General features: G+C 38.9%; 1 protein-coding gene across 1 annotated transcript; it reads right to left on the bottom strand.

The window, feature by feature from the left end:
* Nucleotides 1-91: 91 nt before the first annotated feature.
* BCAR3 (breast cancer anti-estrogen resistance 3) lies at nucleotides 92-22,084 on the bottom strand. Its single transcript, XM_009575427.1, has 10 exons — nucleotides 21,991-22,084; nucleotides 11,711-11,839; nucleotides 10,129-10,571; nucleotides 8,975-9,075; nucleotides 6,470-7,110; nucleotides 3,618-3,733; nucleotides 2,859-3,030; nucleotides 2,554-2,677; nucleotides 1,486-1,698; nucleotides 92-710 (listed from the first exon to the last, which is right to left on the bottom strand). Exons 1-10 carry the CDS (start codon nucleotides 22,072-22,074, stop codon nucleotides 523-525), a joined length of 2,211 nt encoding a protein of 736 aa, XP_009573722.1. The 5' UTR covers nucleotides 22,075-22,084; the 3' UTR covers nucleotides 92-522.
* Nucleotides 22,085-25,111: the final 3,027 nt, after the last annotated feature.

The raw sequence follows: 25,111 nt of genomic DNA, 5'->3' as shown, positions 1-25,111 counted from the left end.
ACAACTATTTTCTACTTTCATAGGTGCAGTGATATTTGAGCCTTCTGTTGTGGTCACAGATAAAGGATCATTTCTGCAACCTGCAAATTACTTTGCATAAAGATACACTTTAATTCACAATTCTATGTACAGTGTTTTATATTCATTAAAGGAACATTATACAACAAATTTTCTGCAATGTCACATACTTAATCTATCATTTTATTTACACTATTTGCTTCATTTTAAAGCCAATGCCCTTACTCCTAGGCATTACCAAAACATTGCAACTGGGGAGATACAGAAAGCTGTAAGACTATCTTACAGGGATAACCTAACTGTTTAAAGGGATCATTAAATGACTTGGTGACACAGTAAATAAATAATTTGTTTAGAAGTCAGTAGTTTTAAAACAAGTGTGCATTGTGCAATTAAAAAAGTTCTAAACATCTTGTGAAATGCAAGAAGTTTGTGCAGTATCAAATTGCCAAAAGGCGGCTAAGGTTATTTCAAGTATATAATTTAAATAGTGTTTACGGAGTCTTATATACTTAATTGTTCCACCTGCTTCACTGGAGGAGGTTCCAGTTTTCGGGAAAGTGCAGTTAAAATCTGGCTGAACTTCTCATATCTTTCATTTTGATTAACTTGGGCTCCTTTGCTGCCCCAGAGCAATCTCATTTGAAATTCTGTCTTGAAGATTTCGCTCATCTCTTCATCTGGCTGGAAACCTAGTAAGTAAAAAGAATCCCACAATATCGCCATCAGGCAAGTTTTTTTTATTCAGAAGAAATGGCTTTTAAACTGTATTCCCTCCAAATAAGATAAGCTTTAGTGTGCTGGGTTCCTTTTGCACAATGATTTTAACAAGCTAATAAAACAGTGAAAATCCTTTCCATCTGTGACGTTCTAGTAGCACACAAATGGCTGTAGGGACACTGGGACAGGCTAGCCTTTGCTCAATTCTAATGGTCTAGAGTTGTCATTATAGCCTGACCTTAAATATAATTACTGATGTAAACATGCTGCCTGCAGAAATAATTACATTTCTCTCCCCTCAACTTTTTCACTGCAAGTTTAAAATATAAAGTCACATTATTAACATGTTGCTGTTTTCTGGCTGCAAGCGGTCAAGATCTGAGTGTTGCATCTTGCGCTGCTGTAAAGGATGGGTGCTGGTTTTTTCGCAAAAAAATCAGAGTAGGAATTTTAAATTGTACCGAAGACAGGAAGTTGTCCTCAGTCCTTACTGTACTGCTATTCAGTTGCTAGAAGGGTCAGCATATTAAGTCATGAGAGCTTCGAGTATGTTTAGCAAAAAATGCATGCGCTGTTGCTTACTGGAGAACTACAGTGATGAATAATTTACTGTCCGCTTCAGCTCCCATGAAAGCGGAGAATTTCTTGCACTAACTTTTAGTGGCACTTAAGCGGAGACCTTATGCTTCAGACATAACCTACACATTTTTGTTTATGTGCAGCAGTTTTCCTACTAGTGCTCCCTACCTTCCAGCATCCGTTCTGCAGTCAGGCTGTACATTTCTGCGTTCTGTGCTATCTGACGAGCTGTGGCCAAGTGCTTGAGCATTATTTCACAGCTTTGGTCACTGCTTTCCCACAGGTCCATGCCTTCAAAAATGACAGCTTGTCGCTCCATCAAGGTAACAAGAGGCATCAGCAGTGGCACTGTTACGTTGCTCTCTGGAGCACTGACAGTCTCTGGGATAGAGAGTAACAAACAAAATCATATCATCAGACATTAATTGAAGAAGGTATTGTAACTGCAGTATTCTTTTCAAAGTTGGAAACTACTGTTTGTCTTCCATCTATCTTTCAAATTAGCACTTCATCTCAGCTACACCTGTCCTACCAGTTTCCAGTGAACTGGTTGGGGAAGAAGGCCAAGACAAATTAGTGTTGGAAAACTGTATTTGCTACAGGAGAAGGCTCTGCTGAATTATTAGACAGTGGCACAGAGATTTTAAACATATTTAAAATTTGGGTCGTTCCAATAAATTTTGTGAGGCTAAGGTTTTTCTTCTCTACCCAGTCTCTTAGAGAAACGTTCAGAGAAATGTTATCTCCCCCTTGCACCCCTTTGGAGACTAGAGCTGCAAAGAATCTGATGCAGGAGCCCCTGATGTGATCAGAGGAATTACCTGACTAACCCATTCTTTGTATTTGAGGATTCATCCTCTGATCCAATAGGCAAAGCAAATAAAAAGCAGAATATGCCAGAAGTAACTCTCCTGAGGAAGAAAAAGATTTTTTTCCTGTCTTTGAGGCAAGATGATGCAGAGCATCTCAGTTTCTGCTCCACTAAGAGGGAGTGTGGGTTTGGGCAGAATGTTACATTCTGCATGGGTGCATGCACACAAGCACATACTGATAGTTGGCTGGCAGACTGTTTCCTTCTATTTCATTGTCTTATACTACATTATATGAGTTCATGTAGTCATTTTAACATATATGATGCACAGCTATCAAAACAGCAGCTGCCTTATCTCCCTACACAGGAAATCAGTAGTGGGAGAGTTAAAAGGCTAAATAGAAACCAGTGTTGCTCATACTCACTATTCCACTCATCTTGTCCTTCATGCAAAGCTTTGCTAAATGGCTTCAGCTGTTTTTCATACATAATGGCAGTCTGGGTATAACGATGTCTTAGAGAGGTCCAGGTTTGTTCTAACCTAGTGACCTGTTCAAACAAAATAGAGAATACCCATTATTGACATCATAGCAATTCACAGAAAAAGTACACTGCTAGTGAAGAAGTTTCTGTTCTGATGATCACTCTAGTCTTGAAGAAATTGCATAAATTAAATTTAAACCATCAAACAACTCCATGTTTTGGAAAATAAAGAAAAACAGATTTTTACCTGTGGCATTTCCAGCGCTTTCATAATGGCAGAAAATGCATACAAATCCCCCAGCGAGTCCTTCAGCTCCACTGCGACTTGGATGATCCTGTTTAATGTTGCTGCTCTATCTTCTAGATTTCCTGTGCAACCCAAGATATCCACAGCTATTCCTATTGCCATGGTATTGTGCCTGTAAGTAAAACAATTTATACTACTGGTTACAAATTATTAAATTAATAATACATTATGCTGTACACGTGTTCAGAAAAGATCAATTCAATTCAAAGGTATAGTTCAATATCTTGGTGTGCTAGCTCAGGGACAGAAGGCCCTAATTGTTCCCCCTTAACTTGTGCAGAGGTTTTACAGAAAGCTTTGATGATCATTTTTTTGCTTTACTAGATCCTCTAGCCTCTTCCCCAGTTGCAGAAGGCTATTACCTTCAATTTCTTGCACAAACACTTACACACTCAGCTAGATTATAGGCCCCCAGAACTTCAGTTTACCTGAGCTCTTAAAGGAGAGCTGAGGGTGTTCAGCAGCTCTAAGGACCCTCCTTTCAATACAATTCCCCTGTATTACATGCATGGAGTTGCCCCATGACCTTAACGAATTTTTCCTATGCAAAAAGTTATATGCCATCTCACTAAATTATTTTCTGTAGCATTAATTCAGAAACATGCAGGAGAGCATTCTTTGAGGAAATGTAGAATACAATGTAGCGATGATCTGATCTTCTGGCCATCTGCCCTGGAAATGAGTAACAGGAACTTTTACCTTTCAATTAGGTCAAGGCGCAGTTGATGTCCGTAAGGCAAGGTAATCAGTTCAAGACCAGAGTTCACTCCCATAATCCTCCTCATCTCTTCAGAAACTTCTAGTATCCTTGCCACCTGTCAAGTGCAAAAATTTGTGCGTGAGTTTTTGAAACTGATTTACTTCAAAAAAAACCCTAGCCACATAGAAGTCCTCCAGGTTAGTGCAGGGCATAGAGAGCTAAATGCACAGCGGGCAACATTAGAATAGAGTCATCTACGAAAAACTTAATTAACTTATACACATTCATTGCCTTACACAGAAAGACCAATAAAATATTTTTTTGCACGATTCAGCCATCAGAAAACATACAAAAGGTGTAAACAAAATGCTTTATCAACCTTCCATCCTCTTCCAGAAGGAGATTCATATGCAAGCTCCAGGAAATGTGGTGCTCTCTTGGCCTGATCCTTGTCAGGGTGGCACTGCTCTTTGGCCTTAAAGATGTACACATTTGCTTTGCCGCCTTCATTTCTAAAAAGACAACTGCTCAGAATGTTTTTGGATTACACCATAGGGTCCTCACATAAGGATTAATGGACTTCAAGGAGGACACTGAATGTTGAGTGCCTAATGAAGTCAGTATGTGAAAGCTGACACCCTCACCAATTTGTCTTTGCTTTTTAAACATACAGTATTAGCTACTGGTTATATCAATAACAATTATATATGCTAATTACAAGCAAAACCACATTAATATGATAATGTGATATTATCTGCTGGTTTAACGCCTGTATGTTGAGACATTTACAAACCAAGCTGCCTGCTATTTTCTGATACACCCATCAGCAGGCTTTCTTGGTTATGAAAAGATGAAAGCAATCTGGGCCACACAACAAGCCTCACTGGTACAAAATCTAGCACTAGAGAAACCTGTTTCACTTCTAGAGACGCAGGAGTGATATGAAGCCCCGGAAGACACACTGATTGCTACTCCTTCGTCACAACAAGCCCTCTCAGGCATGCAAGTGGCAGATATTTACTCCATCACTTACCATATGGGTGTTTCTTTCATTATTAGAAATTTCATTATTTAAAAGATAAACTGAGTTACTGATGCCACGAGAATACTTACAAACTTCAGCCTTACCACAGATCTCAATACAAAGCATTTATTCTGGCCCAGTTCCTTGCCAATCTCATTGTATCATGCAGTTCTTATCAGTGCAGTAGCATGCAACAAATTACCAATGAATGACAATCATTGGCTCTCAGCACTGCAAGATGAAGATAAAACAGACTTCTCTACATGTCCCAGCTAGTTACTGTTCCTGCTCCAAAATCCAAAAATCTGTTTCTGTAAAACACTCCAGTGACTCTTAATTAATTGTACAGGCTCCCACACTTTCAGCAGGCCAGTTTCCTTGGCCCCATTCCAAACTCTATAGGATTTAAAATAAGGAGACTAATAATGAGCTAATTGAATATAATATACATATAAAACCCCCCTTACTACTTCTCTTAAGGCATGCATATCCTATGCCTTCAAGCAACATACTCTTGAACAAGATATTAACAATAACCAGAATGTCTTTTACTAGGTTGAAGGAGGAAAAGGTGAATTTTGGAACTAAAATGTTAAAGAGAATGCTGTTACTACTCTTGGAACCACAGTAAAGAAGCCACAATCTATCACTTCTGAAAAGACCAAGCAGTTGTGGAGCCGAGTTTTTCTGAGTCACCATGTCTGCATGAAGCCTCACTAAGCAGCAGCCAAAGCTGCTACTGAGGAGAGAAGCTGTGTTTGCTGTTGGCAGGAACCCAGCAGCTGGCAGGCACTCACACACACTCATCCCACTGGTGCTCCGGTGAACTGCCCCCTTCCCAGACCTATGGTGTGATTCGGTGCAGTAGCACTAGGAGAGTGCTACAGACATGTTTCTTCTGGAGCACCACCATTCCCACTTCCTTTCTTGTCTGCAATGGAGTTGCCCAGTAAGTAGCCATGTGTGTTGCTTCTTAAGCTGCTCTTAAAAAACCAAACAACCAAAACCCAACAAAGCCCATGACACTTGGTTCCGGTAGCTGCTCTGAGGCAGGTACAGCATTCAGCCATCCCAGCAAAGTGGTGCAGATTCAACTGCAGTTGCATTTCTTCTATTACACAAAGTCATCATCTCATAAGGAGATTAGTTCTCCTGTCTTTCTGTATTTCTGATCTGATAGCCAATCTCCAAGCCCTGTCAGCTGAAAAAGTCTACATAGTTCTTTGTGTTTTTATCTTTCTAAACAATTCCACTAACAATACATTTCTGTCATAGGAGAGAAATGCAGAAGTCCTGATAGCTATTTTCCCACACCACATATCCAGTTGTAAGACAGAGACTCAGACAAAGTTTAGAAGAGCAGCTAGTTTTAGAAGTTCCACTGAATGTCTTGCATTACGGCCAGCAGTATGGCAACCAGGTGATGTCTGTCTACTGTTTGCCCTTACAAGCTAACTAGCTATTTCCTGTCACAAGTAGTTCTTTTCACAATGGTTTACATAGATAGCTCTTCCTCCAGTATAGAAGAAAAGCTGAATCACAGATATACAGCAACCGATTGGAGATAAAAAAGATGTATGCAACACTGAGAATTTGAGTCTAAAGTCAAGGATGGTGGGAGACTTTTAGTCCAAAGGGTTTGTTAACATGCTTGTTCTTCAAATGGGAAAAAAACCCACCACCCTAAAAATTCCTGCAAGCAAGTCAATACATTTATTACATTAGCTGCAAATCTACCCATTAATCTTTTCAAATCAGTTCTTTAAAAAGTCTAAACTTGCACAATATAAAATAAAATGCAAGAAGATTAATTTTTTTTTTTTTTACCTTGCAGTCCATTCTAAGAATATGCTGTGCAATAATCTTTGGATTGTTGTTGGTGAAAAGCTCCTTAACTCTTCTTAACATTGATGTTTCCAACGGCTTGTTTTCAGGAGGAAGTAGTTTGGATTCAAAATCATTCGGTTTAAAACTAGACACTGTCTCAAAAACAGGTGCCGTAAAGATGCTGTCTTCCTCAGCCATCTCAGCTGAAGCTTCTAAAGGATCTGCAGAGTTCATTGTAGGGTCATCTTCCAGGATCAAATAGTTTGTTTCAGAGTTCCTGAATGAGTGTGTTCCCCTCTCCTTTCGTGTCAGATGTTCCACATAGCTGTTTTTCTGACATAAATGTTGTTTTGTTGCTGCAGGATCTCTGGCAGGGCTTAGTTCACAATAGTGTCCTTCTGAACTGTAGAGAGCCAAAGGAGAATCTGGGGGCTTCATCAGGGGTGCTTTGCTGGGTTTAGGTGGAGGCTTCGGACAGAGCTGACTGTCTGATCCTCTAAGAGCTTCCCCTACTTGTGACTCAGAGGTGACTTTCTGAGCAACTGTGGGGCTTAGAGAAGGTTCACTGCCTGTTCTAAATGCAGGACAGCTTGGACAGGAGTCTGCATCTGCTTCAAGTAATCGAGATGGATGTCTTGAACCTGCAGGGGAAAACGGTAATTTAGAATACCAAAACATATACAATTCCTGATGCCTATCCCAGGGTTCACCTCTTAATGCTATTTCCGGAGGAAAATATTGTCAGATCATGTCAATTATTTGCTGACAAAAATGTATATGAAATTGTATTTTGAGGAATGAACTAGCCAGCAAATTCCATTCACTTGCTGATCCTCCCCAAATCCCAAATACACAGAACAGCTGCACCATAATATTATTCTGTGGTAATGCTGACAATAATTCCAGTCCCTGCTGCATACATAGGCTATACTGTCAGAGCTGGATAGTCTCCATGGCCTGGAATAGGAGGTTTCTTTGTAACCTGATCTAGGCTATAAAAACAGAAACTTCCAGCCACACCACATAAAAGGTGAGTCATTTCTGAGAATGACAAGTTTGAGATGAAAGAAAAGCTTCCCAAAGTCAAGCCTGAACCTGCAATAAGGTATGGAAGGAATGAATTTCAGGGATGCTAATCTTTTTGCTAAACAGTGGCTGATTGGAAGAGCTGGATAAACGCATTCATATACTTCTGTATATTTGTGCCTCACCCTGTACTCATTGCATATGCAAACTTCGGCATCCAATATAGGACTGAACCCTGTATCAGACATTCCCAATCTGCAGTTCTCAGTGCATTTGCTGGTACCTACAGCAAAGTAGCCAGTTGCATCATGTCGGCTTTACCGCTTGTTTCCAGCTGGCTCTCAATTTATGCAGACAACAAAACCTGCAAATCACAGCCTGTCACCACTCACAAGCAGTATGACACCAGAACCTGCTCGGAGGACCCCATGACAAAATGCACAGCAGTACTCTTCAGGTTAACTGTTATAGTACCAAAAGAAAAGTTTTTGCAGCCATGGATTGGAATAAGATAATCAATTCAATTACAGATGGACAGAAACTTGTTTCATGAATGTCTGTCCATCCCACTGTTAAACACAGGAACACACCCTTTCTATCAAAATACAGTCTCATTATACAAATACTTAATATTATCTTTGTCTCGAGAAGTCTTTTCACAATAGGCACTATAAATTTTAACAGCTACCGTATTCAAAATGACTAGCAGCTTGGAAGTCAAACACTAGAATTTGTCCACGTGGGAATAGATGCATCATTGCAAGCTTCCTTACACAGTATGTTAGTTTGGAAACAATTGCTTAAACCTCTGAAGAATCTAAGAAAAAAAAAGCCACGATCAACAACTGATCGAGTGTTGGTACACTTGTATCACTGGAGGAAGACGATGACAGTGGCCGTGGAACCAGACAGCAGCAAAAGTGTTAAAAGGAATAAAAAGCAAAAGGGATGGGGGGAGAGAGAGATTGAGAGAGACAGAAGGACAGAACTGAGTACAAAAGCCATGGTAGTGCTTTTCTCCTGGTGAGGAACGCTACCACATCTGCTTACTTTACCCTGAGAAAAAGCAGTTACCAGGATTTCCATGAAACGCCATTTCTACTTAATAGACTTCTGTCAGAATGACATGAGTGAAACAAGTCAGCTCTTGTAAAGCACAAGTGATGAAAGGTAATACAGTCAAAAAGAATATTAATGCCAACTGTAGCTGTCTTTTTGGTGTGGAAGCCTGCTGAGTTGTGTGCTAAGGTAGGTGCATTGTAACTGCAGCCTATCAACTAGCTGGTGCATTGTAAATAAAAAACCTCTTCCAATGACTTAAAGAGCAATCAGTATGCTAACACAGCTTACATTGGCCATTAAATATAACTGTATGTACAGTACTCAGAACACTCAACAGTCTCACTTTGGTCTGAAGTGTAACAGACCACCTGGGCACACACAGATTCTAAGTACGAAACATTTAATTACAAAACGTACCTATTAGCAGATAGCTCTCTGACTGGTGAGCCTTTAGAGGGAATCTTTTCTCCAGAACATGATCCAAACTAGCTGGCTGGCTACCACTTTTTTCTTTGTTTCTAGGGTAAACAAAAATGCAAACAAAAACATATCAATATATCCAACACTCTTAACATACATAACTAACTGCCAGAATATATCATAACCAGGGCAAGGATCATTAGCTGTCCACTTGGGCAGCTTATAAGAATAAAAGGTACTTCATGATGTTGTGGTAGCAATGAAATGGGCTATAATACGTGTGACCCTTTCATGAGGATGTTTCTTTGAATGTTGAGACTTTCTAATGGAACATTTCATTTGGACACTGAAATTAGGATCCATTATCCCACATCTGGTATTTTTCTTGCAGAAGTCAAATATGGAAAGAAAGACTTCTCTGGAGCAGCAGTAAGATTTTATTTTAATCCTTTGTCTTATACTAGTCAAGATTTGCCAAGTCACTGAAGAACAAGTTGCACTGCTGTTGTGCTTCCAGAGTCTGCATTTACTCTCACTCTGTGGATTTAAAATGAATTATCCCTTCCCTCTCCCCAATATGCATCAACCTGCAAATGGAGAACCAGAGCCAAAGCCATAACCACCTTTAAGCAACTAGTCCCTTTGGAACTGCAGACATGCATCTTGTTTTTCCAAAGATATTTTCAGAATCTGATTATTGCACTCATTTACCAGTCTGCTAGAATTACTTTATTTTGCCAGGCTAATCAAATGGCATTCAGGAAGCACTATTTTGTCACTATTCTAATGCAAGTATCAGGAGTAAGAGCCTCCCCATAAACCTGGAGCATGCTCTGGGTCACATGATGAGTGAAGACTGCGTGCAGCCTTGCCACTTACATCATGGCTTCATCCATCCCCGCTTATTTTACCTCCTTAATGTAGCTTAAATTTTCTAAAGATCAAGCCCCATAACCACAAAGTAGTTAGCATCTTCTTAACGATGTCAGGAAGTTTCAAAAATCAAGCCCTAAAAAATGCTTAGCTAAAAATCAGCAAACCCTCACACCTAGTCTTCCAATCTGAAATCAGAGTGAAAATTCACATCACCTACAGCTGGAGCTGACAGATTTACCTCATTTCCCTCCATAAGGACAGCAAAATTAAAGTACCTCAAAAGATTTCCTCTGGGTATGCTCTGCTCCGGGGATTGCATGCTGGACATACCAAGACTCAGCCTTTTTGCAGTTTCTGTTTTCCTTTCAGGGATATTTGGCTCTTTATGTCGGACTGGAGTTACACCATACTTTTCTTCTAGACACCTGAGAGGCACAGTCCTGTTGATAGGCTGAAAAATAATTGCTCCGCTCTGCTTTGATATTGGTGTGCGATTCCCAACATAGTATCTAACTAAGCCGGGGATACTGTCAAAACTTTCAAGTTCAAACTGATACTGAACACGGCAGTAGGCTTCATTGAGTCTTAGAACTGTTCTGTTGATTTTAAAATGCTGAGAGGTATTTTTCCACTGACAGGTAAGAACAAAGTTCCCAGGACTGGAGAGAGAATCCCTAATCAGAAAATCTCCATCTCTCTGAACTAGGACTTCTGCCACCTTAGAGGAAAAAGAATTATACAAAAAAATACTTTAAGATTCAGAAAACAAGTAGTCAAACAACACATCGCAACAATATATTCTTGAACATAGGACTTCATTTGGCTGCCCTGGGAGGACACACAAAGCCAGAAATACAAAGCAAAGCATGAAGAATGTGTGGTAGAAGAACGATGTCTCCAATTCTAAAATTAAGAGCTCATCCCACAGCGAAGATCTGGAAGGGCTTCCTGGAAAATGCCCAGCAGCCAGAAGCATGACCCACTTTTGCATATATATTTCTTCTAGTTTGCTAAGGAAAATAAGGCATGAAGGGAAAGCAATGACTCAGGATTTTAGAGTTTAAAGTATCTCAACAGTCACGCTGAAGTTTAGAAGCCATTACTACGGACCCCAAAGATTGTCCTTTCATTATTACCTTAAGGGACAGAAGCTTTCATTTTTTATTCTTTGTGAATACTGCATAGTACTAAGAAGAGTCAGAAAAATCCTGTTTTTCTGTTTTGAGTTAGTCCTTTCATGTGATAAATTACGCATCTAACAGTTAATCTTAAGTGCAGTGTATGTGGCTGCTGTGCCTGTTCTAACTTGGCAGCTCGCAGCTCTGGTGGGAGCCGGGTACGCACAGGAGGGAGGCCCGCAGGGGGAGCTCCAGGTGCTCTGGGAACCTAAGCTCCAATCCAACGACAGCTTTAACGTATTTTTAGCTACGATTGTAAGGATCAAAATGAAGTCATTGCATAGATTTTGTTGTGGGTTTTTTTCCCTCCCCCAAACTCCAAGTGCAAGAAAGAAATTAAACAAGAACATTTTAACTTTGGTTAAGAATACTGAACCAAATTAATGTCGGTGTGTCTGAACAGTATGTGGGAATAGTATTCTCATATGAAGCTTAAATTCCGTTTCCACCTTTATTCAGTGCACACAAACCCTGAAATATCTATATTTTCCACCAGTGTCTGCCCTAAATCTTTCCTTTATTTTACGCCAAGCTGTGATAAATACTACAGCTTTCACACGAGTAAGCATTACGTTTCTACTAAATTAATGCAGATATCAGAGATGTGTATAGCACTTCAGTGCAATTCTGATTATCTATAAAAGCTCAAAGCACATTTGGCAATGCAAAGACCACATACCTGCCGAGGAATACGTCCATGGTACCAGGCATGGCTACGCAAGTCTTCACTACTTAGCTGCAGTTCTTCCTCTAACTCCTTCTTCAGTTTTTCTGGGCTGTTGTCCATAACTTGCCTCTCCCTAGAAAACTGCAATAAAAGATTAAAAGCTTCAACTGTGCCAAGTTTAGTGATTAACATTTTACCTGGGTTATAACTTCCATCACATGATCTGCACTAGCCACTGGAATGCAGGTGCTGTTTTTAGCAGGCTGGCTTAGCTTCGCTCTCTAGATTGTATTTGCAAAATCCAGCATTCAGTGAGATAACATGATTGTTATACACTGCACAGAGCAGAGCAAAGTGTTCTGTCTGTACACTAAGCTAATAATGACATACCTACAAAGTCAATTCTCTTACTTCCTCTTCCCAATAAGAATTCTAACTATACCCAGAAAAATGGAGCTGGACCCAAATGCCCTGCTCCAATATTCTTTCTCCTGTTTAAACTTCCATTTTAAAATCAGATTCTTTCCCTCCACCCCTTTGAACCCATCCAATTAAGAACATTCCAAATGCATCAAGACAGGCAAACCTGGACATACATAGTTGTTCAATATTTCTGTTGCACTAAAAAAAAGTTTGCCAAAGTAAATTTTCAACCTTAAAGGGCTTACTTCTAATGGTCATTAAATCTGTAAGTCCAAGATGTTCCCTTCTTAAGGGAAAAAAAGCTCTTGTTGCCCCTTAGCACAAAAAGCATGAGATCTGCTTGGAGATATCTCCATCACCACTACACAACTACTATAAGATTTTCTGGAAAATTTCAATCTTCATCTCTTCTTGGAGTACAGCTTCCATGCTGGACCACTCTGGCTCATTAGTCCTTCTTGTGGATGCAGCGTTGCTAACAAAGTAAGGTGCAGTATCTTCTCTAGTGAGTTGTCATGTACTCTTTCATAAGCACTCAGTGGAGGGAAGTTCTTTGGACTTCCTTACATTCTCCAAGGGCTGGGGACTCCAGCCCATCTTTACTGTTGCTGAAGAGTTTCAAAAGCCTAAGACACCCAAGAGAAACAGGTTCATTGCAGGGAACATGTTCTACATTGATCAAAGAATCAGAGCATGTCCTCTCTTAAAAGAAAGCACATTTTAAAAAAGAGAGACGAAGAGAGAGAGGAGCCTCCAGCTGGAGAGCAGACTAGAACACAACATTTTTGCCCAGGGCATTACGGATTTTTTTCTTAGCTCTGGATATGAGCCAAAGCTCACAGGTTCCCTTCACTGTCACACTCATGTAAATACGCCACACATGCATTATTTAAAAAAGAGCTGGGAATGCTCGCCCACCAATCCTGTTCTTTCCGTGAACACTGCTCTCTATAGCATTTTCTTCTTCATATTGAATACTCACAGCACCTAATGGTGGGAGCAGGTGGCATACATTTAGCACTTCTTTCAACAATCCTCCCTGCAATTTCAAGCAGACTGAATTACAACAGATTACTAGACAGCAGATTTTTGGTGGAATGATGCCAGAAGAGGCATCCTGCTGCCAAGACCATTTAAACATACTGGGAGCCCAGAGAAATTCTGAGATAAATTCTCCTCTTCTCTCTGCTTTTCTCAGAGAAAACTAAGGCTTCTCTTAGACAAACACAAATGATCGTAGCAGCTTATACAGGAAGGCAACTGATAAAAACAACCTGGTAAAGAAACACTTTTCACCTCAGTTTTGCTTCTGTGAACCATAACAGGGTGGTATTTATCCATACAAATGTTGAAAGTTATTGTCTGTTTTGAACGACAAGGAGTAAATCCTTTGTGCTTTTGTACAGTCACCGTCTTTCACCAACTCCTCCCAAGCTTTATGAGATGAAAAGTCTGTGCAGGAACAAACCATGCTACAAAAAAAGACCTTCACTGCAAGGGCCCTTTCATAAAACCATGTATAACGTTAAGAGATTAAGTTACTGGGTGTAGAAAGAGTCAAAGAAGAGGGTTGGTGAGGACTCAAGTTCAAAAAGATATAAAAGTATCAAAACATAGTCAAGTAATGCCAAAAATCCCCCCTCCACTCCAAAAGTCTGTGACCTATCAGACTAACGTAGCTAAAGGACTAGTGGCACATGCCTGCCATCTTTATTTCCCAACTCAAATGGCTGAGTTTAAAGCTGACTGGCATTGATTCCAGAATTAAAAATTAACCATTTCACTGCCACGTCTTACAGAATGATAGCAAGTATTATAGCATTTACATAAGCTGAAAGTACAGTGAAGAGCACACAAATTGAGAGTAGACTTTTCAAGAGCACCTTTCCCCTGACCGCGCAAGGAAGTGGCTGGAGAACTTTTAAAGTATCCCCTCCAATCTAAACAACAGCCTTCAATTGTAATGGTATACAAATCTTTTACATTCATAGCTGTGTATTTTGCTGACCTTCTGAAAGGAACGACTACTTTTATGTGAACTGTATTTAAGTTTTTGAAAGATGCTTTTAACTGAGTAGAGATCTTAAAAAACCCAACACTACTGCACAAATTGTTATCATCATTCCAAAAGCATCTCACTGTATCTCAGTGGTAGGCAAAGCTACTGTAAATGGAACAGACTAGAGGATACAAATGCAATAACTGAATTTGCTTAGGAGAGCTAGATTCTTAGGCAACAAAAAGAGCTATAGGTCTTTGTGTATGGACTAATTTCATCCATTGTACTGACACAATTTATCTTAAAAAAACAGTTATAGGTACACATGAACTACAAATACAGCAGAGAAACCTCGAATTTCTTCCGGTGGTTAAATGGATTTTTCACTACTCAAATGAACATAATGAGACACATCTTGCCCTTGAATTACATCTAGAAAGACAACAAGAAAAACATTTAAGGAATCCAAACCAAGTTGTTAACATTCATGATTACTGGTTTGTTAAAAATCCTCTCCACCATGGTCTACCACACCGAGCATACTCTGATTGCCAGAGGTCAGACATCTCCTGAAATGAAGCAAACATGCTTAAATAACCCTTATGCAACTCTGAACTTAGTGGAAGAACCCCTGTGGCTAGCACAAATCCCAAAATACACAGGGGGGAAACTGCCTAGGTAAGCAAGTTTCGTAATAGCATGTCTTCCTGGACAGTTTTTTGTTGGCCGAGACTGATTTCTTATACAACCTACATTCATTAAAGAAGTGTGACCAATGAACTGTCTGTAATCATACCAGCCTGTGCCTTTCTATTCTAAATGCTATATCCAAGGCCTCTGCTCCTGCAAGAATCTCTGCATACAGTGAACTTCCCACCACACGAGTAAGAGCTCAAAAGTCACTCCAGCCTACACAAGCATGTTATGAGCGTAAGCTTAGAACAGTGTAATTAGCTATGTCAATAGACTTTCTTTAAAAGAAAAGGTGACCTATTCCACACAATGTGGCACAGATACTTCAGCCTCACTTCCCAATAGCACCCAAAAGTTAATGGACAGTAATGGTATACTGTAAATTGCACTAACTTCACAGCAGTATGTCCTCAGTTTATGCCTTTGTCTGAGACGCTTTGTTGGCTCCTACCCGATGACAGAAAGAAACCTGAATTTACATTACAGTTAGATAGTGAAGTGGATGGTAAAAAGAAATTTAAAAAAAATCTAGGACAAAAATTAAAGACTTCAGTATATTCTGCAACAAAACACGAAGGGAAGCTTCCAGTTTAAATTCTTTAAGATTTCCAAATAGTAACAACCCTGTCAGAGATCCCTGGAATATAAAAGCAAGTCAAGTCTGCAGAACTCTTTTCAAATACAGATGCTTTTCCTGACCTACAAAGAACTCACCCTAAGTTATGTGCTTTCCAGAACTGTTTGTTCACATTTTAGTCACATTGTTTCCAATCCTGGTGCTATTTTAAGATATTCCTGCCACACTGAGTTTCTGTGAACACGTCTTTAAAAGAAGAATACGAAACTATTTAGCAATACAATATTATCAACCTCCAGCAAAAGCCCTCAATCCTACTTAGATACCCAATGGAAAACCTAGAGAGCCAAGAGTTTAGAAGGGGGGAAAAAATTTCCAGTCAGTACAGTTATTTTAGTGTTTTTAATAAATGCCACTCACGTTTATTATATTTCACAAAGGATTTCTACCTTAGGGCCTTTAAACTAAAAGCAAACTGTGCTTACAGATGTAACAAGCTACCCTTGATGTTACATATTATTTTACATTTGTTTAGGCATAATACGCTACTAATCTAGCGTACCAAACCCCAGAAAATATCAAAGTTTAAGGAAGTAAAACATCAAAATAGATCTTAATTCAGGGTAAATTTAAAGAGGACTTGACCTATCACAATATGTTGTACCTATGAAACTTGTGAACACATTTTAATGGGAATTTCTCACACTAATATGTTGTTTGTGCATCCAAGGGGTTACTTTCATTTGAATGTTTGGCACTCTCCAAAGGAAACTCACTATATCAAGGTCTTGTGTCAACTATCCTAACAATTTATCACATTAGATTAGGATAATTTTTAATTGTGCTGAATAACCTACTGTATGAGTTTGGTGGTTAACAAAATAGAAGCCCCAGTTATTTCTGTTGCCTACTGGCAGTGGATTCTTTCTCCAGTTCGTATCTGCAACAACTCCAGTGAAGTACATGTATCAATGGAATATCAAAATAGCTGAGAGGAGAATAACACAGGTTTCTAGATATATACCCAAAGTTGCATCTTATGTGTTCTAGCTTTCATGGCTTACCTCAGTTGTTATTAATTCACTCCTCTCTAAGGTGATCTAGTAGGCGGGTTTTTGTTGTTTGTTTGGTTGGGTTTTTTTAAACAGCTTGAATTATGAGGGAAAGACTTCATTTTTTAGACACAGTTTGGAAGTGGTCCAAATCTGTCATGCTAGATCATCTCCTTCAGTTCTGATAATGCGGAATTTCATATCACCTCTCTTTGTGTCCTTCTGGCAAAGTATTATTTACTTAAAGGACAGCCAAGGACTGTTACAGGTACATGACTAAAGGTGGCCACATTTCCATCCAATCTCAATTATTTCCTGGTGCTTTGCACAGCTCTGCCACCTGATATTTAAATCAGCCCAACAGGCAGCCTTGGAACCACCTGATTTCCTGTTGCCTTGAAGGTGTCAAGAAAAAAAGAAAAAGAAAAGAGATAATTATTAGGGATAAATGAGAACAGCTCTGTGAAAACTGAAGTGTGATCTGACTGAGGAAATAAGACAAGCCAGCACCTCTCCTAAACTTCTAATAAATGTACTGTATCTATCTAAATCAAATCTATTATAGCTTTCTCCCAAATCCATCTTTTCTCCAACGCTGGAGGCCTGCTACGTTTGCTTAAGTGCACCATGAACTCTGAACTACAATTTTCTGACCTTGTAAAATTACTAGGTCCTACAGAATCTCCAAATAAATGAGGAGAGATGGGAGATACTTTGTGATTCAGCAAAAACTTAAATTTTGTGAGATTTACATAGCTTTTAGCCAAGTGGATAATTTAACAGAAAGACCAATCAACAGAAAATGTGGAGGGGATGCTGGGACAGGGACAGGAAATACCAAGAGGGAACACAAAGATGCGAAACAAGAAAGAAGGGAGGGGACAAACAGACACAGGACACTAAAAATATCTGGAAAAGTGAAAAATTAATGAAATTCTTCTTTTTCCAACCCACTAGAGAGCAAACAATTTGTTCATACAGAAAACGAACATTTTATTGTCAAAGTTCCAATTCTGGATTAAGATATACTTCACTGGCTGCAGAGATCCTGTAAGTCTCTAACCCTGTGCTCCTGTGATCCTGATTAGACTGCCTGTTTGGCACTATGATCACAAGCATTTAAAAATATACAGTTACATCAATTTATAATATGTTTTAATTTTATTTATAATGAGTACAATGTATTTTATTTCACTCATAACTCTACTAATCGGCCACCAAAACCAACAGACTTGCACTAGGCATTTAAAAGAATACCCATGTGGAACCAGACTCTCCATTTTTGTTTGAAAACATTCTTGTCAGTCCTTATTTTCTCCTGCACAAAAAAGCACTGCATGGTGCTCAGTGGCTGGCTGGGGTTAAACCACAACAATTGGCCAAGAACTTACAAAGTGACAAGAACACATAGACAGTTATTTCTGAAATAGTTATTTTGAGAAAGAACTAATGGGAAAAAAGGAGTTTCTAAATTCACAAAACCATTTTCTGATTAACTTCGACATTTTGAACTACAACTGCGGCAATGTTCTTCACAGGGGCAGTTTTCTCTTATCTTCCAGAGTGCACAAAGTTCACACAGGACTATAATAAGTGCTGTTAAGTAATGGGAGGTACAAAATGGATGATAAAAGTCTCTTTGCATAGATGACTGCCAACTTCTGCAGGATTTTATTTTTATTTTCTAGTGGCTTAATTGGTTGGTTGAGAGATAGAACAAATAATATATAAACTTTCATCACGCCCAAGATACAGGAGAGAAATCTTGAACTCGTCAGAGAGATGAATTAATATAGGAGAATGGCAATTTTGAAGCCACAAGACTTCTGTGTGCTTGTTTAGGTAACAGGTGACAACTTTTGAGGTTACTGATGAAAAGATAAAAAAATCACTATGAAAACTTCCGTCACAACTGTGACGGCTCTTTGAAATCAAACAAACCCCATCATGTGCATGTTCTCAGTCTGCCACTATGAACAACATAACACTCACAGAAAACAAATATTTTATTAACTAATTTTTTATTAACTAGTAAGTGAGATATTTGTTTGAGAGGAGGAAAATAAAAAAGGCTTTTAGTACCAAGTTCAGTCTAATGTTAACGGAAGGTAATGAAAAGACTTAATTCTAGTGGACTCTGCATCCACCTTCCACTACAACACTACACTGATAAGAATTCCTTAATTTTCTAGGTGACCACATTCAGAGCTAGGAGGACAGCTGCATTTCTAGAACATGGATCCTGAGAAATCCTGAGTTTAGAGTTAGCCAAACACTAATCTCCTCACTCAGTGAACCCCGAGGACTTTAGAAGGATTTTAGAAGTTGGGTAGGTTTTTTTGGTTTGTTCTGAGAAATATCTAAAGGAAAGGTATTACCAAGAAGTTAAATGCATAAATATCTACTGGAAAATGTTCCCATTCTCATCAAACAGGAATCGCTTACAGAGCACTAGTGGTCCCTCTGCTATCTATCTATCTATCTACATGATAGAGGGTATACTGCAGTGAAGATTCGATAAACTGTATAGAATTACCATGGGAAATTGAAAAAAGTTATAGAGTGTAAGACTCATCAAAACTCAAACTCAGCGGCAAGACAATGGGGAATCAAAGTTCAGGGAGCTATACAAAATTTCACATCATTTTGATAAGTCAGTCTTTTCCCATCTGGCCCTCTCCAACAACAACAAATCTAACATCAAAAAGGCAGACCCATAATACTGGGTGGTGATGACTTGTAAACTCATGTTATCAAATCCAACTGCCTCCACATACATGCTGAAACTGGATACACGAAGCCTGAGGATGCCAGTGAAACAGATTTAGATCATCTCATACTGAAGAAATATTAATTAAGATCTACTATCTATAAAAAGTGTTTGCAATTCATCCAAGATAAGAGATGGCACTTGCAATAAGTAGCTGCTTATAAAAGGCTTCTTACGCATACCACATTCATAGCATTAGTACATTACCCAGTAATGAGCTAGATAACGTGGTGGAAGTTTTAAAACTTGGCAGTCCTGATAATTTGAGTGGGTTTCCCCTTTTGCGCAGCTTCAGCTGAGGGTGAATCATTGCAGAGAATTAAGAATGAAAATACTTGAACTTCAAGGACTTTCACTCCGATCATGGCAACCATACTAGCTAGAACTACAAAAACTGTCTTGTGGCGAAGTTAACTTTATTAATTCAGACCTCTTCGTTTTTTAAGTCACCATTTATCACTGATTTAGTCTTAACTTAATTCTTAACTTCCAAAAAATGCAGAAATTAATGAACAATATTTTGGCTTGGAAGTGGTGTAAGTCATAATTTAGAATTCTCTCTTCACTTTTTTTTTTTTAACCACAAACAGGAACCCCTTGCCTTGAAGTTTCCCTTTACTTTCCTCAAATGTAGAAGCTGACCTTAACTGTAAACAGCTATTTAAACCAAATGGGATTGTAAAAGGTACTGACACATCATGACTGAAGAATGAGTTGATCCAAGTTCAGATCTTCTGCACTGATTATTATATTTTCTATTACGTATGGGAAAACAAACCAAACATCTGCTATTGAGATCCTAATTTCACACACTAAAACTAAGCACAGCAAAATGTGAGTGCTCAAGTGCTGTACTGTTTCCTGTGCTTTGAAGGGACACAACGAGGCATCTCTGAGCTTGGCCACATACTGTTTTCAATTAAATCGGACAACATAATTACAATGAATTTATCTCGGTGCAGCAAAAAATTTCAACCTCTCAGAGGTAGCTGCAGACTTCAGCATGCTTATTTATGGATCAATTTGGTATTTCATTACAATTGTAATGACTAGTAAAACTAAGAATTAATCTCATCTAATTACACAAACTGATTTTGCTTGAAGTGGTATGTTTTCACACATTAAGAAAGAAGACAACTTAGGCTCAGGTGTATACACCATCCTAGGCACTCTGGCATTTCACGGAACATACATCATTTGGCCCCAAGGTGCAGACCTTACTTGATTTGACCACCAGCTGTTTCTATACCTACAGCCACTTTCTCTTCAGCAAACGCACCCCAGTTTCCTACCATCAGAACTTCTTAAAATAGCAGTTCATCAGATTCAACTAATGCTAAATCTGCATGCTGGAACACATGCATTCAAATCTATTTTAAATGCTGCACATCTCTTTAAATAGAACCTTATTTTTGAAAGAGCCCAGCTGTAATGTGTTTCTACATAAAAGGTTTATTTTTTACCCTCCATACAGCAAACACTATTAATGTTTCAGTTTCTCTAGAGACTATATGGATTAGACTAAATGGAAAGTTGCCATAACAACACCACCGTTATTTTAGGTATTAGAAATTCATGCCAAGTTAAACAAAGGGCATGCATGGTCAAGAACAACGGTTTTATAACTGTTCTGACAGCCAACAATAAAATCCAATGTCATTTTTAAAGTTTTAGAACAGAAGAGTTAAGCCTTATGCTTAAAATTGGAATGCAAATGAAAATTAATTACAGGAGTAACAGGAGAGCATCTTTAGCTCTCTATTCTGATGATAACTTCTGACATTTGTCCCAGTGAGAAAGAGAAGACAGTCTGAGCAGTCATTTTTTCAGTGTGCCCAAAAGACTGAGCCCCACACCCCACTTTCAGAAATGGACAGTTAAAAGGCTAAATCACTGGAGGAGAGAGAAGGGGGCAGCTGTTCCCAACTTTTAAGTGCCTCCATCAAAGTTTGAAAGCCGACAGGCCAGAAGATAGCAACCTTCACATCCTTCCTCATTGCAAGTGCTCCAGAAAATCTATACACATTACACAGCGATTTACAGAGCTGATACTTCATTATTCAAAGAACAATTAAAGAATAAATCTTAAATAAAAAGATTTAAAAGCTTAGGTGTAGCTCACAGATCCTCAAAAGTAGTTTGATATCCCACCTGATTACAGTTCAATTCCCAAGTCACTTAGAGACTTCCATAAGTGTGGCTCGAAATGTTTATAAAGGCTTTTTCTTTGCATATAGTGCATTTTTGCATAAAGTGAAAGATGCCCCTGCCCTTGGCAGGAGGGTTGGACTAGATGATCTTTAAAGGTTCCTTCCAACCCAAACCATTCTATGAGTATATGATTTTGTGTATTTTGTAGTTTTAAAAGTTCTAAAACATCAGGAAAAGTTCAAAATTGTCTGAAGCGTTTAAAAAAACTGAGTTTCTGAGCACAATTGCCTATGTTTTCAGTAAGGAGGTGAAAAAGTTAGGGAACCAAGTGGTCTGGCCAGTTAAATTCTGAAAGCTTGAAACTTTGGCTAAAATTCTCTTCAGCAAGTCCCAAACCAGGGCATTTTTAACTTAGTGCCTAAACATAAAGACAGTCAGCTTCAGGCTCATAAAACTGAAAGTTGTTTAAGCTTCTCTCTGAGACAATGGTGAATTCTGAAGATGTTCTTTAGAACAGAAACACACTGTACCCAACCATCGTATAAAAACAAACACTTCTGAACAAAACCTAAAAGCATTACTGACTAGCACACTGTGTATTTACGGTTATTGAAAAAGGGCACCTACCTTGACTCTGATAATAGACTTACGATGATAAAAGCAGCAAAGTGCTGCAATCAGCATTTGAAAAACATTATAATCCTTTGGCATTTTCAGTTCTGCTGTTCGTGGTTCCTCAAGACTGAAGATAAACAGTCACTATTAGCAGTTTCCAGAAGTTTAGCAGGCTCTTTAGTATCACCACTGCCTGCCAGAGCTGCTACACCTCCCTACTCACGTATCAATCTGGACACTTTGCACAGCTGAAGCTGATACTAACAATTCAGTGGCCGCTGGCATGCTTGCTTCCAGCATGCCATATAGAGAGTGCCAGAATCCTCATGTGATCTGTTTCACTCAGCAGTGAAATCCTAGCTCCTCTATCTTGGTACCCCCTGCCTCAGAGATGTATTTAAGCCACCAGCTCAAGGCAAACTTCTCTTCTTGATGAGATACAATACCTGACTGTCTCCCTGTACTGATAAAGGCTTAATCAGTTGTTCCAATTCAATCATGCAAAGTCTCTATCTGCATCATCAATAATACACACATAAAAGAAAGAAACGAAGAGGAAAAGCAGTTGATTACTGTTTGATGACTGTTACTCTTCATACTCAAATAAGAATTACATCCTTAGAGCTTAGGTAACCAAGGAAAATGATAAATCTGTTTATTTTTAATTAGGAAGCTTCTGGCAAGCAGTCCTTGGAAAAAATAGCAAGAAACCAACGCTGTCAGCATAGTCAGTATTAGTGGTGCAACCAAGGTACCTTTAGTATTTAAAGCTATCAGTGGACAGCTTTAGCTTGGTCATAGTCCCATGGGATCGTGCAAACTGCTAGAGAAAGAATACATTGAATTGAAGAACACCTCTGATTTGGCAAAGTAAAAATAAACACTAAAACAAAATAAAAAGCAGCAGTTTTATTTACGCCTGTGATTCTATTCTCTTGGACAGCATAGCCCATAGCTTACTGACCAGTAAACCACTCATCAGCAACGAATCTGTCCTACATACCTCAAGGTCCTCTCAAGAACGAAGGCAAAAAAGGCAAATAACTTGTCTAATTAGAGACAAGACCTCACCTCCATCACAGTCCAGTTAACAGACTTGGTGAAAGGAAACAAAATGCACTGGATTGAGGGGTACAAGAAAGCCTGTAACACTTAAAAAAGAGAAACTTTGAAGAGATCCATCATTCATAACTTGGATGGTACCAAAAAGTCCAGAAGTCACAGATATTTTGGATCTCAGATTAGGAATAAATTCATCCCAAGGAGTGGTTAAAAGGAAGTGTTACTTGTCTTTTTCATCAGCAACAAATATATTCCATAATTAGGATGGCACATATATTAAATGCTTATTGATGTCCTCAAGGTATTACTTGCAAGGCAATGCTTCTCACCTAATAATAGAGTACTTCCTTCCCACATTGACTGAACAATGTGAAGTGCCCTCAGTGCCTGCATCAAGCAATGGGACTTGGCACATAAACCAAGCAGCAGTAATGAGCAAAGAAAAGACACAAAATGTGCACTTGCCTTTCAAGGCTAAATGGGATGGAGAGCCTATCCAAAAAGAAAAGGAAACCTCAGTTTTGATAACAAGGAAAAGAAAGTGTGATGTGTAAAGTTCTCTTACCTGTTTGACCACCTAAGGTTTGCAGGTATCTAGCACCAAGTTAAGGACTAAAACCAGAATGTTCATAAAGCTAGTCAGACTACTTGGCCATGTGTAGGAGATCCTATGCCTTGACTCTTTGAGAAGAGGAAAACTCTGTAGGAATAAAAGATCAGAGCATTAAATGGACTGAAAAGTGATTACCCTGGCAAGAAAAAGGATGAAATACTGCCTCAGAGAAGAAGCTGAAAATAATGACTTTGAAGATGGAGTCCTGCTATATAGCTGGGGAGAGGAAATTCCTCTCCAAGTAGTTTATGACAAACTCAGACAATGAATGAGTAAATAAAACACTAAGAATGTGAAAGTATCCTCCTTTTCTCTCTCCTCTATGCTGCAGCATATTTTAATTTCCATTAAGTTCTTTTTCCACTTTGAGGAAATCCATAAGATTGCTTTAGCAGGTAGCCAGGGAAAAGAAGATTAAAAGATACCCTGCAGAACTCCAAACACAAAAGCCCCAAGTGTGACTTCTTGTCTGAAGTTTTTTGATACTGTGGGAGGACATCTCATCAAGGACTGTATTTTTGAAGAACCTTCATCAAGAAGTTCTTATAATAACACCCTAACCCAATTTACAGAAAAGAGGCGGGGGGGGGGAGGGGGGAATGAAAAAAAGGGAAATGAAATTCAAGAATGCATCAGTCAAGGCATTTCTGCTTTATAATGGTGACGAGAAAGGATTAGCATCACTGCACAATACACTAAGGTTTCATTTGGAATATCATGAACAGAAACTATCAAGACAAGTAACTCAAACTACAGCAGGTGACAAGAAGGGCTATGAGGATGACTGATCTGTTTTGGCAGCAGAAACCAACTGGTTTAGCAATGCAAAATAAGGTGGGCCACTTTTGCTCTGAAAAGAATTAGAAGTAAGTTGCAAAAAGGAGAGTTCTTTATAGGGTTAAAAAAAAAGAGACAAGAAGTATTATGACCTAGCAATGAGTAAACCTACACTGGAATTTAGACAAAGGTTCTCAATCATCACCAAGAATAAAAACCTCCAACTTTCAAAAAAATTGAGAGTTGGAGTGGCAGTTCTAAGAGAGTTCAACATGAAGCACTTTATAAAAAGAAAAAAATCAACACCCAAGTCCCCATAGTAGCACGATAGGGTACTTGTGACAATAGAGAGGATAGAGTATCCTTTATGTACTCATGTCTTCCTACTTTGTCAAGGTCTAGATTGCAAATCCAACCATTATTGTAGTTCACTAGCTAACACACACGTATTTCCCCAGGCCTCGATAACTTTACACGGACATTCATGTCTTACAGAAAGACCTATTAGTTTTGCAACTTCTTGTATGACTCGTTTACCCAGGCATACTTACTGGTATAGTTCTATTGGTCTAGTTTGAATGAATAATTCTCAATATGGTTCCTTCCCCCCAAAACAAGTAGTAAAAACACAAGGGAGGCAAAGAATTAAGTTTTTGCATATAGAATCATAGAATCATTAAG

This window comes from Fulmarus glacialis, unplaced genomic scaffold, assembly GCF_000690835.1.
Source record: "Fulmarus glacialis isolate BGI_N327 unplaced genomic scaffold, ASM69083v1 scaffold41623, whole genome shotgun sequence".
Lineage (NCBI taxonomy): Eukaryota > Metazoa > Chordata > Aves > Procellariiformes > Procellariidae > Fulmarus > Fulmarus glacialis.
This window is presented reverse-complemented; position numbering and strand designations above follow the sequence as displayed.